The sequence below is a fragment of the Acanthisitta chloris genome, unplaced genomic scaffold (assembly GCF_000695815.1).
Source record: "Acanthisitta chloris isolate BGI_N310 unplaced genomic scaffold, ASM69581v1 scaffold2681, whole genome shotgun sequence".
In the NCBI taxonomy this organism is placed as follows: Eukaryota; Metazoa; Chordata; class Aves; order Passeriformes; family Acanthisittidae; genus Acanthisitta; species Acanthisitta chloris.
The window spans coordinates 6,536-25,493 of record NW_008655294.1 but is presented as its reverse complement, the minus strand read 5'-3'; the positions used below and the strand labels follow the sequence as shown (position 1 = coordinate 25,493).

The following is an 18,958-nucleotide window of genomic DNA, read 5'->3' as shown; positions in this document are numbered from 1 at the left end:
TAGGCCAGTATTTTAGAGATTACTTGTTTTAAACTCTTTAATTAAATTAATGCATTTTTTTAAATCTTCTTTATAAATAAAGAATCATTAATCTAAGCTAACATAAATTCCTTTAAGTCATGTAATATTTGCTTGAATTCAATATTTTAATTTAAAAGATGTCTCTGCATACATTGCTCTGCAGACTTTGAAAACTTTTTACACAGAATCTGGAAGTACTGAGGGAATGTGAAACTTAAATTTGCATCAGATTAGAACACAGTGGCCTAACTAAAATACACAATTGCATTTGGTTGTTTTCAGCTAGGTAGCAGCAAACTTACAACATTTGATCCAGGGTGAGGTCTCAGTTTGACCTCAAATGCAGAGAAAAAATCAAAACTTTCCTTTTCCAGGTATGATACAGGATCCCTCAGCATGTCTTCAGGTGATCGTTACGACTCAGCGCAGGGGCGATCGGGGTCACAGAGTTATCTTGAAGATCGAAAACCATACTGCAGTAGACTAGAAAAAGAAGATAGCCCTGATTTTAAGAAGGTATCTGATCCAATAATTTTGGTGCAAGAGTAGAACTTTATTACTGTTTTTCTTAAATTGCTTGAAAATACTCTCACATTTCAACACAAATGCTGCTTAGAGTAACTCAACTGAATGGAGAAGTAGAGCAGTCACTACAGTGGGGAAAAATGCACATTACAGAACAGCTTTTCTGGCTTTCACACTTTTCTCTTCAAGGCAAAGGAGAAATCCAGAGGAGCAGAGATCCATTTTTTATGACAAATACGGTCATGTTATTTTTTTTATTTGACTGTAACCATTAAAACTGATTTATGCATATGTGAAGCCTTTTGTTTTACATATTTGCTAGCTTAAATATGTACAGGATAAACAGATTGTAGACCTTGCTTTAAAATAGAGGAGGAGTTTGTTGAAAAATTTACTGTGGTGGTGTAATCTGTAAAGTCAGAAGAGAAAAAAATGGCAAGTAATTTTCTAGTATTCATAAGGTAACTTGTGTGCTCCCTATGCAAAGCTGCTTGTTTCTAGAAATGTTTGCTAGGAGTCCTTTACAGTGCTTGTTAATTCTAAACATGTATATCTACTTCTTAGAATATTAAGATATTAGTTAATTTTGCATGCCTTTCAGTCATGCTTTGAAAGTTTTTCAGCTAATGTCACCGAATTATTATTTGGTAATTTTAATGAATGTTTTCTCTTAGCTTTATGAACAGATTCTAGCTGAAAACGAAAAACTGAAAGCACAGTTACATGACACCAACATGGAACTTACAGATCTTAAGCTACAGTTGGAGAAGACCACTCAGGTTTGTAGAAAACAAAAAAGCATATACTGAGCTGACAAAGTAGATAGTAAACCAAAAACACCCCAAGGTATGGGCTGCTCATTACTAGGCATCAGCTTTGGTTTTTATCAAAAGATGGGAATGGAGAAGGGAACCTCTCTGTTTCTAAAAAAAAAAAGAGTGCAGGATTCTGGTCTTCAGTTGTGAACAAAATGTGTGAGACTGCCTCCTGCCTGCTTGAGGAGTAGCTGCTCTTGCCAGCATATATCTGACTTTGCAGGGTGGGGATAGAAACTTTGACTGTTAAGCTTATATTCAACCTGATAGCAGGGATTGATTAAATAATAAACCTGCTGTCAGATTGGCATAACCTGCCCGTTCTTCCTGGCTGATTAGATAGCTTTATCTTGGAAATGAAGAGCAAATAGTGCATTCTGGTTACCAGTAACTGCTGTCAGATGACACTGCTGCATACAGAAATACTAAACACATAGAAGTTGGATTTGTCTTAAAATGCTGTAGGGGGCTTCATATTCTTGAATTGTATTTACTACAATTTACCTATACTTAAGTGTCTTCTACATGTACCCTGTAAATGTCAGTGAAGAAGACTTAAAAGATGCTTGTTTCATAATGCTTTTAGACAGAAATACTGTGTTACTGCTGTTAGCCAAAGGTTATTAGTGATTAAATAACTTGGATGGTCACTGAGGAAGTGCATGATAAATCCAGTCCATTCTTTATTTCAGTGTTACTTCCCTGAACACACTTTAAAATGCTTTTGAAGACATCAGACAGAATAGTAGAACGTCTGGTTGTATTGTTTTTCCTCAGATCTGTGTGGTTTAAGAACACATATCAATGTCTTCATTAATTTTGTGTTTCAGAGACAAGAAAGATTTGCTGACAGGTCACTCTTAGAAATGGAGAAAAGGGTGAGTTTCTGCCAAATAATTTCTAAATATTCCAGTTTGAGCTTTGTTTTAGTTTGGTTTGCAACCCCTGACTTGGATATATTTTAGTGGGAACAGCAGCCTTTCTTACAACTTGCATTTTTTAGAGGATCTGGGGATTTCAGGTTTCAAAGTGGCAATGAACATGAGATACAGTGAGATTGAATTCCTCTTTAAGAATTGCCTTCAGCTTGCCTGTTTGTTCATGATAATCAGGCTCTAAGCCCCACGGCCCTCCGGGGATCTGCCACTTACTCCATCTCCTCCAAAACAATGTTGGCATTCCAGAGGTTTAAGCAGATTCAGTGTGTCTGGTCTTCTAATGCTTTTCCAAGATTCACAGAGTTTAATTTCCTCAGAGCTTTTCAGAGGCACGTGTGCTCTTTCACCAGTTATTGCTGGTAATGAAGTGGCTGTTTCTACTTCATAGACATGAGACCTTAAACCTGATAATGATATAAAATTTATTGTTATCTGTCTCTTTCCTTGTACAGTAAATTTTTCCAGAGGCAGTATGATGCCAGGGCAGGGGGATATGGTGGAAGAAAGAGTAAGCAGTGTGGGAAGAGAGGGGGCATCAGGGTCAGAGACAACCCTAAACTGAATGGGAAAGAAGTCATGTAATAAATTCCTATGTGAGGCAGACTGCAGGAATTATTTCAGAAGTTGGACACATAATTTTAGTCTGTAGTTTCATACTAGTTTAAAATCCAACCCTATAAAAGTTTAGTTTCACAGCAGTGTAAACCAAACTACATTGGTTTTGTGGTCGTCCTGCCTTCTTCATGACTGGCCACATGTTCTTTGCTTCTCCCTTGATCCTGGTCTGACACGTTAAGACACTCAGACAGGAAAAAAACTAAATGGACTTTGACAGTAATAAGTGATATGGTAAACATTTATTTGTCCTTGGTAAACTTTACATTCATTAGCCTTTTATATTTACTTCCCACTATTTTAGGTTTAGAAAACATGTCTTAATTCTACAAACCTGTCTGGTGTATAAACAAACACTTGGGAGATTATATAGGAGCAGTGAAGATGTAGAAATACTCCCAGGCAGTTCCTGAAGTTCTATTATCTTTATCTTAATAGTCTCTCCAGTTAATTGCAACAGCCTTTTAGCACCTATTTTTCCTTGATTTTTTTTGGCATCCTGCTGCAGACAGTGATTTCATCAGTAGAAAAGTTTTATCAGCAGCTTTAGTTGGTTTCTTGCTTGCTCTCATGGCCACACACGTGGACACTTAATTTTTTAATGGACAGCTGCATCCATTACTGTGTAGGTTCCATAGTAATGCATGGAGTGCTGCATAGATAGGCATTATTTCAGTTTTAAATTACTGCTTTGCTTTTTTTCTCCAAACAGGCCATTGCACTAAAGCAATTGGCTTTATTAAAAGTTCTTGCAACCTTTTTTTTCCTAAAGGTATTTAGTCCAACTGCAAAATGTCTTCCAGAAATGTTACTCTTCCTAACTGTACTAGTATTAAAGCTAGCAGGTAAAAAAATTAACTTAGAGATAATGCTGTATGGCTGAAACGTGATTGACACAAGCTTTAGATGTTCCTTATATTTTGTAATTATACCTCTTTTCAGACAACAATATAAATATAAAATTTAGGAATAAATTGTAGAGGCTGACTAGGTACACTTCTCTGAGTATATGACTTCACTAAAACAAAAAACTAAATATGTTTATATAAATTACATAGAGAAAAGGGGAGGGAAAAAGTAAAGTGGTGAGAACAAATTGGAAGAAAAGGCTGGCAGAGAAAAACCTGAAGGCATCTGTGAACTATGACATTTTCAAGCTGAAATGTACCTTTTCAGTAAAGAAAACGGGACGTGTATTAAACCTAGATTTACACCGTCGTAAAATTTAGAAAATACTGGCATTGAATTTTATTTGACCTCAGCCTTCCAGAGTGGGTTTCCATGATGTGACTTGGTGAGGCATTGTCAATATTGTTCATTTGGGAACTGTCCAGGCAGGGGCTATTTCCATGGAGCTGGGGATACAGATTGGATCACAGATGCAAGGTCTGAGCAATACGTGGGCAAAAGTAAGGGTTTCATTAACAGACCTGTCACTCTGACAAATATGCTAGAAGTCCTTTGCAGAATTTTGTATGTTGTGTTAATAAAACTTAAACTGCCAGGTTTCAGTTGATTAGAATTCAGAACTGTAGGTACCTTTAACCCATTTTCCCCGAATTTAGAATTCTCCAACTGGGAATTTGGGTTGTGGAGAGGTGTATTTTTTTTTTTTTTTTAATTACTGAATATATAAATACATGTAGGCATATACACCTGGTTTTATTTCTTAAAAACTGTATAACTCTGGGGTCAGTTTTTCATCTGTGTATATTGCTGTACCTCAGTCTCACTGCACCAAGCCTGGGGCTCCCAGTTGCTTTGATAAATACAAATGAGCTATTTGATTTTGTAAGCTGAGACTCTACATGCATTTTTTTTCTATTTTGCGGGTTACAAATGTTCCTTGGCATACCTTACAGAATTGTGCGAGAATATCGTAACATTTTAGACTTCGTAGATTTCCAACTCTTTCGTAGTGTCCAGGAACTAATCAAATCATACTGGCAAATCTCCCTGATGAAACTGCAGTGTTACTTCGTTGGCATTCCTCAAGCCAGTTCAAGAAAGAGAGGAGCATAGCTTCATCTGATCATAGCAATACATTTATGCAAAGAATCTTACACTTAGGCCAGTCCATTTGTTCCTTTATATAATGTGAAGTATAAACAGTTAACGAAATAAAGATTTTATTGAATTGGCTTTTATTGCTAATAGTTGTTCTTAGACAAGCTTAATATGGTAGTTAAGCGAATGCATCGAAAGGACTCAATTTCTAGACACCTGAAATTTTGAGATTTATCTGATCGTCTCTTGGTAATCGCAGGCATTGTCAAATATTGCTTAATATAAGAACCTATCATATATGTTATCCTGCAAAGCTAGTAGGTAACTCATAGAATGCTAAGTAATGTAAGATGGTCTAGGATCTGCTTTAGTTACTTACTCAGTTAACTCACTGGTACTTGTGCCCATTACTGTCATTATGGGAAAAGTCTTAACTTCAAGGAGTCAAGTACATTAGGTACTAACAACTGTAGTAATATATTACTTGATAAAAATGAAAGTTGTTTGCTGTAAGGGGAAAATGTTGGGATATAACTGCACTGTGATTAAACTAAATTCAAATGATTTATATCTGAAAGGTGGCCGGCAAGAGTCAGTATCTACTGGGCGGTATGATCTAACCAAAGTTTTACACACCTCAGCCAATGCTGCTTGCTGTTTGCATAACACTGTTGTATGCAGATGCATATGTCCACCTCGCAATAATCTGTTGCTTCTGCCTTTCACACTCTGGAAAAATGTGAATGTAGAGTACTGATAACTGCAGCTGCTTTTAATTGAGAAACACTGCATTGTCTGACACAGGAAAGCAAGCAAACAAGCTGTAAACCCCCAAAGTCTATTGCATAAGCTGCTCATCTGTCAGATGTGTTGAACATTAGGTTGAAACAAAATAATGTCATTTATAAGCGTGGTTGTGTGTCTGCACTGCAGACTGCAGTGTAGTATAGAAAGTCCTAAGCTAACTTTGACTAAGCTAGCTTGGTTCTGCAATCAGTGTAATCAGGTTCTGTACAAAGGATATTTTCTCCTACTTCTCAGGTGAAACAGAAAATAAAACTATAAAAGAAATGCAGAAAATATTCAGGAAACATTTGCTCAAGAAGCAGGTGATCTTAGGTAGATTCCTTTGGTGCTCAGCTATGTCTTATAACGTAAACTGGATGTATCAACCCTAGGTTGCAGTTTGGAGTGTTAACAGATCCCACTGAGCTGAGCCGGATGTTTCAGCCACATTCATTTGCCTGTGAAAGTTTATGCTTTTGTGCTTTTATCTTTTAATATTTCTCTTTGTTTCTGATAATTTTCTGCATTTCTTGTATGTTAATCTCTTAAAAAAGCCTAGCTCATGAAAAATAAATCCAAACAAGTGGTACTTAGTACCTGTCGAAATTGGTGAAAAGGAAGGTGTATGTTTTGTAGGACTTGATAGAAAGTTCTATATCTCCTCCTCCTCAGATATTAAAATTGAGAAAATTTCTATTTATCACTGCCATCACAAGTTTCCTGTCCACACTATGCTTTTGGTTGTATGATCTTTGAAACTTGAAGTATTTCACTGTTACCACAGTATTTACAAGCTGTAATTTTTAAAAGATGGTGTTGTTCAGTGTTAACACACGTCTTCTGCTTTAGGAAAGAAGAGCACTAGAAAGAAGGATATCTGAAATGGAAGAAGAACTGAAAGTAAGTAAATTATTACACATTAAACTGTTAAGAGCAAAGTGTATTATCATGTCAGTGTGACATATGGTCTGGCAGTATTACTGGTCCCTGTAATTTCATTAGAAAATAACGAAGAGCTACTTTAAATTATTAATTAGACACCATGTTACAACATCAAAAGCAAAGCTTCATTTGTATTGTGTGAATAATAGGTTTAGTTAACAAAAAGCAGTAGATAGATTTCAGATGTTGACAAATAAGTAACATTTACCATATTGATTTCCATGTTCTTCAGCTTTGTATAAAGTGAATCCCAAAAACAAAATACTTTTTAAAATACATTTCATTTCTGGCTTTTTGTTTTTTCATCCTGTCCTGGTTATCAAATGTTGAACCCCCGATACGATTAAGGAGGGTGAAAAACTTACTGGGTTTGTTTTGTATTATGTTCTTTGAGACAGCTATTGGACACAGCCAACCAGACTGATAGAATTAAAGTGGAACATGAACGTACCATTATTTTTACATTTGATGTTTGGCCTTGAGTAATAAAAAGTTTCCTTTCAAGCTCATTTTTGAGCTCCCTCTGGTGCTTGGAAATGGCATTAACTCAAATACTTTTCATTAAAATACTTGCACCAAGTTCTGTTGAAATACTAGAAGCTGACAAATGTAGGCAGAAGGCATCAATGATGCCTTGAATCAGATCAAGATAGATTGCTGTAAGAGAGGACACAATGTCTGTGGTTCCTTGAGGAGTCTTCAGAAGTGAAATATGTAGAAAGGAAACTATGGTAGAGGAAAATAATTGTGTGTAAGGGTGGAAGATAGGATGTGAGCTTCTCTCATCAGCCTGTAAATTCCTGTTAGGGAAGGCTGGGCTTCTGATAAAAATTGATAATGCAAACATACTGTTCTTTTCAAAAGCTTATGTTCAATAAGCAATATATGAGAGTTTTAAGTTAAAGATTAAATACTCTTCCTATTGTTTGTTGCACAGTCGTGTAAACGTGTATATGTTAAATGTGTCACTTAGAGACTTCTGAATAGGAGATTTAGTTTGTGCAATTAGGATGTTAAGTAAAGAATTCCAGGAATAGTTCTCATTGTTAATGCATCCTGAACTGTTTTGGAAAGCTGTGACTAATCACTGCTGGTTCTTAGATTGCTTTTCAAGAATGTGCCACTTGTTTGATACTTTCCTTTCACAGTGACTTACCTACTTTAAACAGGACTGTCTCTTCTAGGTTTTCTTTCAATTCCTGTCATCTCTAGTTCTTTTAAACATGATATACATGTGGGATTTTCTCGTTTTCATTCCTATTTCTTTGATTCCTGCAGAACCTGCAACAAATAAAGCAGATTCAGTCTTTGAGACACATAAATGAGCGACTGGTGACAGAGAATAGGGCCTTGACCCGAGTGCTTGCCAAGTTGTCAGGGTCCTGCAGGCAACTGCGCTCTATGGACTTGTAATTTCTTCCTTCTCCTTTGTGTAGCCAGGCAGGTGTTGACATTCACTTTGTGCTTGGGCAGAATTTTCCCATTAACACTTGTGTGTCAGAAACTGACTGGCTGCTGCTCGGTTATGGAAGTGTGGCTAAAGCATGTGTCCCACGTACCAACCATAGGTGTCACAGATGTGTTGGTGTGGTATTTGCCTTACTAGCACTGAAGCTTGTCCTTGATAAATTGGCAGTGATCCCAGGAGACCTTTGACATAGTAAACCTTGGCAACAGTTAAAGATTTGAGTTTGCACTAGGATACACTAAAGTCAGTCCCTTGTTTTGATGTTTGAATAAATGCTCAAATAGATTTGCCTCTAGTTTTCTAACAAATTACACTACAGTAATAACGGTCAAATCTTAATTTCAATTTAAGTGCATAGAATTGATACAAATCTAGTTTCAATTAAAAAAAATGTTTTAGTACTGTGCGTTCCTGAACAGTTGCATTAGCAACCTTATTTCTTCCATTTGTGCGTTAGTGTTTAGAGGGGACCAAAGTAATTTGTTTCAGAAATGTATTGGAATTTCAAGTTGATTACTTTTTTTCACATATTACATTCCTGTGTGGTTCTTTGCCCATCCTTATTTTCACCTAGGCAGTTTAAAACATCCAGTTTTAGCACTGAGCTAAGGTTATTGATTTATATCGCTATATATGTAGACATCCCAGTTGTGGGTGAGAATCCTACAATGCATGGCTGTCAAAACAGAGACAAAAAAACCTGCCTAGTGTGTCAGATTGGTTCAGTTCCCTTCTGTTAAAGGTGTGAACTGTGTTGAGTTTCATCTTGAAAAAAACTGCTAGTCTGTTGTTGTTAGTGTTATTGCAGGGCTGTTTCAGAAACCACTGAAGGTTCAAAACTTATGTGAGGAACAAAATGTGGTTTCATTCCACACCAAATCTTTATGCCTTTCTTCTTCCTCTTGTATAATAACTGTCTAGGATGGAGGTTTTGGTAAGCTTTTAAGATGTGTAGGTGAAAAAAACCCCACGTTTCCTTCTGTACAATGACTCTTGCTAAACTGCTTCATCTCACCTACCCCCCCTTCCCACTCAGAAGGAAGGCGATGAGTGTACATTCTGCTCAGAATCTGACCTCGGGTTTTCCCCACTAAGACATGAAATAAAGAGAAGGTTTATCCTTTGGCTTGGTGTCTTCCTGGAGTTGGACTAACAATAGGATGCGGATAGGATGGTTGTTCCTGGTCCAGGCCCTGCATTCCTTAGTGTTCACTTGTGTTAACCCTTGCTGAGCAAGTCAAGTCAGCTCACTGACCTGGTTGAAAACAAATCCCTTTGTTTGTTATAATACTTGATCCATCTCGCCCCAGCATTGTTGAATCACTAAGCTAACAGGCAGAAAGCAGCAGGAGCACACTGCTGCATGAGGAGGGAGAGCTGTCCCTCTAGGGCAGCCTGTCTTACATGAGCCTCAGCTAACAATGTGTTTTTTCAACACAGCTGAGCTAAATCTAATGACTGTTGTCCATAGCTACATGTCCAGTCCGTACTGTCTTTTTTTTGCTAGCACTGGCATTCCTTTAACTATGGTAAGCCAGTTCAGGGTGTTAACCACAGAAAACTATTTGGGTTTTTTACTCCCTCTGTTGAGGGAGTTTTCAACAGCAGGTCAGTATGAAACTTGAGGAGCCTGGCTAGCAAAAGAAAAGCTATGGAAACACATCAGGGAGGCTTGACAGTATGATGATAGCTTACCCATAGCAGTGTACCTGATTAATGTGAACAGGTACCTTAACGGTTCATGAGCTTTTTGTAATCTTTATGTTTGTATGTAAAAACTGTTACATCCTCCTGCAAACACAGACATTATTATTACTGTATAGATCTGAGTTGGCTCCACGTGTCAGGTGATTCTTGAATAATTTGCTCAATGCAGCACTGCAAAGTTACTAGCTATTCATATGATACAGATAGGCAAAATATCTGTAAAAATTTAATGTTATTCAAGAATCTTGTCACAGGAAGATACTTTGCTATTGCAGTGAGAAACAAATTGGAATTCAAAGTGTTAAGTGCAGCATATAACTGTAATTTTACTGAATTTACTGCAAAGGATTTTTTTCCTGCCTTTTCACATCAAAGGTGTGTAGTGTCACCTCATGAGAAGTTTGAATACCATAAAAAGGCACTCCTCCAAGAAAATTGGATATTTTTGGCTAGGTTTAAACTATGTGGAGATTAGTAGAGATGAGAAGCATAAGTATTTTAGGTTACTTGTGTTTATCCTTGCTGATGAACCTCCTATTATTTACAGAATCCTAGAATCATTTGGGTTGGAAAAGACCTCTAAGATCGTTGAGTCCAACTGTTAACCCAGCACAGCCACCCCTAAACCATGTCCTTTAATGCCACATCTACACATCTTTTAAATACCTCCAGAGATGGTGACCACCACTTCCCTGGGCAGCCTGTTCCAATGCTTGACAACCATTTTGCTGAAGCAATTTTTCCTACCATCCAGTCTAAACCTATTCTGGTGCAACTTGAGACCAGTTCCTCTTGTCATAACACCCTTTTGTCTCCTGTCAGTCTTGCCCTGTTCTTTAGCAGATTCACAACAAAAGATAAAATATTTTCTTAATACCTATTCTATTTATTAGTTTAAGTAGGATGAAAATCTATCCACAGAGATTTGCAGGCCAATAATGGTACCAGATTGCTTTAAAGCTCTAAATTTGAACGTGGATTTTGTTAAAATAGTTCACCAGAAAATCTCAGACCCACTCTTTGGGTCTGTCTGTATGTAATTAAGCATTATGGGCTGCAGCTCCGTAGTCAGTAAGTTGAAAGAGGACTGTGACATTCCTGGACTTACTTTGAGGTTTCACTGGAATGCATACACAACAATGCTTATCGAGATACCTATTTAACCAGAACAAACCCAGACTCCCTGGCTTCCCCCTGCATGGCTGTTTCGGTTTCACTCAGTATCTTTGGTATGAAATCTGTAAATGAAAAGCAGGAAGGAAAGGTTTTAGCTGGTTTGCCTGAACAAGCAGCTGTTGCATTGTTTGCAGATACATGTCATAGAACAACCCCAGGGTTATCCTAGTATTACAGGTGCAAGCACAAATGTGGTACATGGGCATGTTATGCATAACGACATGACCCCTGTCTCGGAAAACGGCAGTTAATTTTTTACAGCTTAGAAAACTTAACACATATAAACTTGAAAATTGGGGAATGATAACTCGTGTTGCCCAATTTCAAACACCTTGACATGTTTTTTAAAAGTAATCAGCATTTTACAGCTCTTTCTGTTCAGAGCACAGCTCTCACTTGACTATAATGGAACTTTCCCTCTGACTCTGTGAAGAGCTCAATTTATGTGGCTTCTCCTAAGCTCCACCATGGAGTAGTGTGGGAATCCAGGGCAGCAGAAGGATTTTTGCCTACTCTAGTTGTAGAGAGCACCATTTTTCCTCTTATGATCTCCTGTCATCTTCCTTTCGCATACCTTGGTATTTGCAGGGAAATAAAGTAGAGATCTGTAACCTCAGTCATTTTGTGTGCACCATTGTGTTTCCATCTGTGAGAGGGTCTGCTGTTCTGTGAACTTAGTGTGGACAGGAATCTTTTCAAGGAGATGTATAAATGAAGCCTTAATTAATTAACCCTGTATTTTTAAACTTCTCGGTTCTTTCTGTTCCATAATAATGATATGAATGTAATTGGATTGAAAGTATAGTTTTGATAGGTAACAGTTGCTACGTAGGTCACTAGCTGGATTTAAAGCTCCTGCATACCCTTCACTTGGGGTTACTGAGTAACTGCTGTGCAGGTATGGGCTGTTACCTCCTGTGTAAACCTGCTGCTAGAATCCACACGCATAATTTAGCCATGAGTATGATATGTGGTTTGTTACCAGTGTGTGGATATAGATATGGAGAACTGCTGAGATTACTTCTGGTTTCTCTGGCAAGTTAAATTCTCCCAGTACAAACCTGTGTGCACTGACTTGTCCTTTCCTGTCTGATCCTGTCCAGCTCTCACCTCACTCGGCTTCTGCCTTCCAGCTTTTGTGCTTGTGTGTCACCCATCTCCTGTGGCAATCCTAACTTGCCATCTCCTAACTTGTATGCCTGAGTATGCAGCCTGGTGTTGCTGTGATCTCTTTCAGTTATCTGATCTTGTGTGAACTATGCTATTCAGGGACATAATCTCAAATTACAGGATGTGTGCTTCAACATGAGTTTGGAAGTGGTTGGAAGATTAATGCTATGAGCTAACAAGCTGAATCACACTGTATCTGATCAGGATGAAATCATCCAAGAGCACAGTGGTAGAGATGCTTAGCCACAGCATGTTTTGAAACCATGCAAGTGCAGTATAGACAAGCCTCTTTAAATTGTTGGTAATTACCTCCCCTTCTCTTTCACCCTGGCCAATCCCCCTCCTCCCCCCACCCCTGGAATTTGAAGTATTTAATTACTTTCCTCATGCTGCTATAAATGCTTTTGTCAGAGGCTGCTCATCTGCACCACTGAGTTTTAGTGCATCTAGTCCAAGCAAATGAAAACTCCTAATCTCTAACTCTTAAATGTATCATGCTAAAAGGTGAGATTTTTCTGAACTGCTGATACGAAGGGTGAGAACTGCCAAGATGCTGCTTAAGTTGAATAAAGATTTTTATCCGCAGTGCTTGTCTAGTCTTGCAGCTTTTACTTGGGATGTAACAGCAAATAACCATCATGTTTCATTTTTGATAGATGCTACCAGACCTGAAGGCAGACAACCAGAGGCTAAAAGATGAAAATGGGGCCTTGATCAGAGTTATAAGCAAACTTTCCAAATAAAGGGTTTCCTACAGCAGCAAATAACGGTATTGCACATCACTAGTAACTCCAGTGGACCATGGTATGGCAGTCACTGGAAGCGTGGGAAGATCCCTCAGAGACTGTCATTTTCAGATATCCTGCCAAACACCCTCTTACCCGTGTGTTTTTTTGTATCAAGATCATTGTTTCTGTTAAAATGCAGCTGCTGAGAAGATAAAATGACTGAGAAATCTTGTTTACAGCCACAGCTTAATAAGGAAGGTGTTCAAGGCCAGATACTCCTCAGATATTTAACCAGTAAGCCTTAGTTGTACATAAACACTTCTACATCAACAAAAGCTTTCAGCTCTCACAGAAGACAGTTACTCAATATTGTTTTTGTTGTGCCACAATTCCCAGTTTTTTCCTATACTCAGTTTTTCTTTAAGATTTAAGTTTGGATTTTTTTCCCTTCTAATTATTCATGTACCAGATTTTCTTGTACAGTGTTTTCACAGCTTTACCATTTGCAGAGACCACACACCCTTTTAAATTACATACTCGTGTAGCTACCTAGAGTTGTATTGTCCAACCACCTGGAACAGAGATGTTTGGTGGGACATTTTGCTTTCACTGTTTGTGCAATATGCATTTATTTCCTATACAAAATGCTTTAAAAGTCAGTTGAAACTAGAAATATTTTAAGAGTCCTGCCTTTATTGGTCACCTTAAAAAAAAAAAGAAAAAAAAAGAAGTTTGTAGTGAAAGATGTTAGATCCTGTAATTGTCACATTCATTTGAGCAGGTACTGAGTGATGCTGTATATATAAATGTGTACTGGTTTGATTTTTCAGACCACCACGTGGCATGCTTGAATATATTTCCCTATTGCAAATGTCTGTTAATGCAAATTAGGCTATCCAGAATAGTGTGTTTAACAAAGTTCATTAATTTTTATGGTATAAAGAATTTAGGCATTGTACATTGTATGGAGCCCTATCTTTACAAAAAGTCTAAACTATATAAAATACTTTATTATCTTTTTCTCCCTTTTTTTTTTTCATTTGGTAGTGTTCACCATAATAAAAAATTGCATAAATATAACTGCTTCACTACATTTCACATACCTATATTTATCTGAGTGCTGTCCAAAACTGTTGTGCTAGCCAAAGTAATGTACTAAAACATTTGAAAAGCATAACCCATTACACTCACAATGTTTATATGCACTGTTGTTGCCATGTGAGAAGGCATCCAGTTTGATAACACCATGTCAGACCATTTTATACATTTCAGTGGCCTTTAAAAACTGAAAAAGAACTTAAGATCATTTTTGTTAGAAACAGCTTTTATATTTTCACTAAACCATTCAAAATACAACATCCTATTGGCACATAGTTTATTGCCTAAAACCACTGAACAGATCAGCCATTAAAACAAATTGTACATTATAAAGCTTCTAGTAGCTATTGTATTATTGATTATATTGTATACTATATTAATGTGAATTTGTACCCCTTCATTTAAAAAGGTCATTGTGTTCTACTGCCTACTTGGGGGAGGGGGGGGGTTAGTTTTTCGGGGGTGGGATATGTTTTGGTAAGGAAGACATGATGTCCTCTCTCTGTTGATTGGTTTTTTGAAGATGTAAGGTTATGCTCTTACTACCAAGCTCAGGATTCTTGATTTTAAAGGTACACGGATAGTTTGAGATATCTTATTTTAATTGATCTGTATGAGAGGTGGGTCTGAACCATAGGGACTTCCAGTGTCTTACGCTAACATAAAAAAGAATTGAATGGCTGCAACATATTGAGTTCTGTTACAAGACAGTTAGGCATATTCTGGATTATATTTGGTAAAGTTTGGGTGCCTGTGAATGATTAAATACATGTTTCTAATATTTTAGTGTTTTATATTTAGGTTATTTATTCTTTATATCTAAAAAATGAATGGCTACTGTGCTATATTGATTTTATTGGTAGTACTGAGCAGACCTTGTATCTGCATGAAACTAGTTGCAAAACCCACTATTTTGGAAAAAAAAATTGTATTTTGACATATACAAATAAAATGAATACAAAATATTTTAAATGTGTGAAAGTTTTACTGAGAAGACATTGAAATTTGTTATGAATTTAAACCGTGTTATAAGTTTGCTATTTAAATTCTTCGGTGGGCATTTTTCATTCATTGCGTTACTTGGATGCAAGGTTCAAGTACCTTTCAAAGATTGTAATCAGATTGTGATTATTTGCACATCATTGTACATGCACATCTGTAAATGCAACAGTAAAAATGCCATATTTATGCAATCTGTAACAACTTGGACAAATGTTTATATATTTTACATAAACCTGTCTGTGTGCAGAATCTGAGAACCATTTTTTACGTGATGTTAACCGACTCTCAAAGCAATTGCTAAACTTGTGTGACCGTCTTATGTTCTTGGTCGTGTTGAAGATCCAACACATCCCCAGAAAATCCAGCTACCACAGAGAGAAAAATGGGTCGTGGAGGACTATTTTATTATTTAGAAGACAGTTTGCATGCAAGAAATACATTATTTCTGGCTGCTGATGCTGAGAAGCTTCTTTAAGTGACTAATGGCTTAAACAGTAATTCAGAACAGCAACTTAGATTTTCAGGGGACTTACCACAGTGTGGAAGAAGGGAGCTTAGAATCCAGAATTAACATCAAATACACACAGAGGTATGGAAGTAGCTGGTTTGGAGGGTGAAGAGGCAAAGAGCCAGCCCAGAACCAGCCCCAGCCACAACCCACGGAGGAGGAGTGACTGCAGGTGGGGCAGCAGCACAGGCAGCAGTGTGTGAGGAGAGTGGGCACAACTTCACTGCCTGACCTTAACAACTCCAGAGAGTAGCAGAGACTTGGGAGCTGGAATTTCATTTTTGACCACCTTGTCTCCTTTATCATAAACAATTCCTTTTGAGCCTCCCTAATTCCTACTACATACCACTTCCAGACTTCTGCTGTTTCCTTGCCAGATCCCCAAAAGAACAGCTGCTATTCATATTGTGCAGGTTAGTGCATTTGTTTGCTCAGCACCAAGTACAAGATGTGAACCTCAGAATTCCTTCATTTAGAAATACCTTCCATGCTAAACTTTGGGCTTTGCTCAGATGAACATTGAAGTGGTGGGTCTTAATCTTACCTGTCCAGTATTCCTGGCCCCTGTCCATCTGCTGGTCTTCTAAGAGCAAGTGTCCTCTTGTTTCTGTTTTAGAAAGAATAGCTATTTACTTGTTCTAGACAAGGCAGGAAGCAAGTGTGCTCTTGGGTTGCTGAAGATACCTGCTTCATGAGATGTGCTTCAGGGAAGATATTTCATTTATTCATCTTTATCGTGCACAAATGGGCTCCACCTGAGCTGGCTCCTACCCCTGCTAGCTGATTTAACCATGAGGTTTATGGTCAAGAGTGAGGGTACCACATAATGCCAGAAACATCCATATGATGGTAGACAGGAAATACACACTTAAAAAAAGAGCAGGTGTAAGGAGGCTGTGATGCCAGTCTTGGAAAGGAAACACCATGTCAGAAAAGGAATGGTTCACATGGAGAAAGGCAGAGAACAGCATCAGAACAACACTGGTCTGAAGTCAGAGTTCAGGGCCCCATCATGTCCCAACTCCTGAATACAGGAAAGTTGTCCAGAGCTGCCAACAGTATGAGTTACGGCTTGCTGCTGGCTCAGAACACTGCTCAGAGGAGGTGTTCGTTTCCTTTTAAACTAAATGATTATGAAATAATCATTACACTGACTCATATTTGATCTGGGTAATCCTGGAAGTGGCTTGACTTTCCACAGCTGGCACTTTACCATTCTTTTATGGCCATCTTGGGGTTTTACCCACCTGTGTAGCACATTGGCTCCTCCAGAAACATGCACTCTCTTGTCTCTGCTGTGTTGCTTGTGGTCTTGTAGTAGAAGTATCAATGGAGGTGGCCCAATCTGTGTTGGAATGCAGCCATGGGTCCTAGGAAGCTCCAGCTGGGCCTCCCCAGAGAGGAGGGTGGGCGAGGACTGCTGAGGGCTCTTGGCAAGCTGTGGCCTCAAGCCTGTCCAGTATGGAAGGTGTTAGCAGCCTCATTTTCAGTTGCACCGAAAGTCACTTTTCCCCATTTAGTGGTGGCATCTGCTTCTCTAACTTGACATGGTGCAGTGTGGCCAGTAGTAATGCTGACATTCTCACTGTGCAAGTGAGAGGTTATTATGTTTTATCAATGAAATTTAATTGCTAGTTACAATCCAGAGGACTGTCACAGCAAAACACGACACACATTCACTACATAATGCACAGTTTAAAAAAACCCAAAACTCCACAGTCACACACACATTATGGATTTTTTTGTGAGCCCTACTATTAAAGAGGGTGGAGAAACAATTGTCCCTGCATTGTGGAGGGTTGCTTTCTCACTTGCTTTAACACTGACTAGTTCTGTTGCAGCTTTACTGGCCACCTCTGCAATTACAGGGGTTTTCCCACGTAGGAACAGCCAGTCCGTCTGCTGGGGTACAGAAAAAATGCTCTTAAGCTTTTCAGAAGGAGTCCTTGCCGTTCATGGTTAGATACATACTGTTACATTTAGCTATGGTGATGCAGCTTCTTCAAGTTTTTAGGTCAAAGCCACTAATAACATGAGTAAAAAAATGCTGGGGATTGGAGTTACTTGCTCAATATTTGTTTTGATTGCAGGAGCAGCAGTGGAGTTGGTTAGAGAGTAACAGCAAGTAGCAGTGTGCCCCGCCTCAGCATGGATGTAAAGTAAGACTAGAACAGTCCTAAAGGTGACAGCAGATGCCTGCACGGGAGACAGAACTAAAACCAAACCAAACCTCCAAAACCCACAATGAATTGCTCAGACTTTAAAGGGAGAGCTGCTGCCACACTGATGAGGTAATCAGCTATTCCTGCTTGTGTCAGCACCTCCCCATTTTGTATCACTGATTAGATAGGAAAAGTATGTAGCCTTTAGAGAAAGGAGGAACTGTTCAGTTCTTTCATCTGCAGACATCACCTGTTGGATGTCTAATGTTTCTCATCAGGCCCAGGGACAATTACAGCACAGACAAAAGACTCACATTCCAGCTCTAATTATTTCACCCTTCTTACTTGGGTTCTACACATCTCTTTTGCAAACCTATTAAAGCTTAGCAGAAGTAGTTAGCCAAGACAATGCAATTCATTGTCTGGTGAGGTCTTTCTCCTTTGTTTCATTTGCTGGAGAAAAAGAAAACACAAGATGGTGGGTGGTAGAAGAACTTATTTATTCCTTAGTACCATCTCTGCACCACCTGTTTTGCTACAGAGTCCTTGGAGCAGAGACTCACAGGGGAACTCCTTTAGCAAACCAGTGCCTGCTGCACTTCTCCAGCAGGACCCCAGCACTGTGGCCACTGTGCCTCTCCCTGATATCCCCCCAAAAGAAAAAAGCAAATAGCCCTGTTGCCCTTGTTTGTGGCTGCATTATATACCACTGTTTAAATGCTAAGTCTCTACCTCCAGAACGGACAGGCCTGAACTGAGGGAGTTGCTACACTGCAACTAAAATAAAGCTACTGCTTCTCTGTGTGCTGTTCCCTGGGCCTGTGCCCCAAGTCTGACAGAGAAAAGAGCATGACTTCATTACATCAGCTGGTACAAAATACACATTTAACCACACAATTTACACAATATACACATCTTCCCACACCGTGTTGTCACTGCCCAGAAAAAAAGATTTAATGAAAATGCTTGAAAATAAAAATCCACATATCAGCTGCTGATACTGAGTGCAACTCCTCAGCTGTTATCAGCTTGCCTCTCTATTTTCAGCTGCATGAAAAGCAACAAATTAGACCAAGTTCTTTCCTCCCACTTAACCCGTGGCTATAGGTGATGTATTATAATTGCCCAGTAACTCATCCTCAGCCCCCCTTGGATAAAATGCTGGTGGTCTATGAAAATAAGAGAGCCTTCACTAACAGGCTCCTAGGATCCTTCTTTAGTCCCGTACATGAAAGGAGCAACTCTATTTAAAATCGTAAGGGGGGAGGAGCAGAAGCAATAGTACCTCGA

At 38.5% G+C, this 18,958-nt stretch overlaps 1 protein-coding gene across 6 annotated transcripts in view; it reads left to right on the top strand.

The window, feature by feature from the left end:
- Positions 1-14,961, top strand: part of PPP1R12A (protein phosphatase 1, regulatory subunit 12A) — a 71,993-nt gene extending 57,032 nt beyond the window's left edge. For 2 of the 6 annotated variants that reach the window (XM_009083822.1, XM_009083819.1), the window contains 6 exons: positions 396-537; positions 1,221-1,325; positions 2,192-2,239; positions 5,500-5,530; positions 6,557-6,607; positions 12,827-14,961. In XM_009083822.1, coding sequence (XP_009082070.1) covers positions 396-537; positions 1,221-1,325; positions 2,192-2,239; positions 5,500-5,530; positions 6,557-6,588 — 358 coding nt within the window. In that variant the 3' untranslated portion in view covers positions 6,589-6,607; positions 12,827-14,961. The remainder of the gene's footprint in view (positions 1-395; positions 538-1,220; positions 1,326-2,191; positions 2,240-5,499; positions 5,531-6,556; positions 6,608-12,826) is intronic. The other 4 variants (XM_009083818.1, XM_009083824.1, XM_009083820.1 and 1 more) reach the window with 3 other exon arrangements.
- Positions 14,962-18,958: the final 3,997 nt, after the last annotated feature.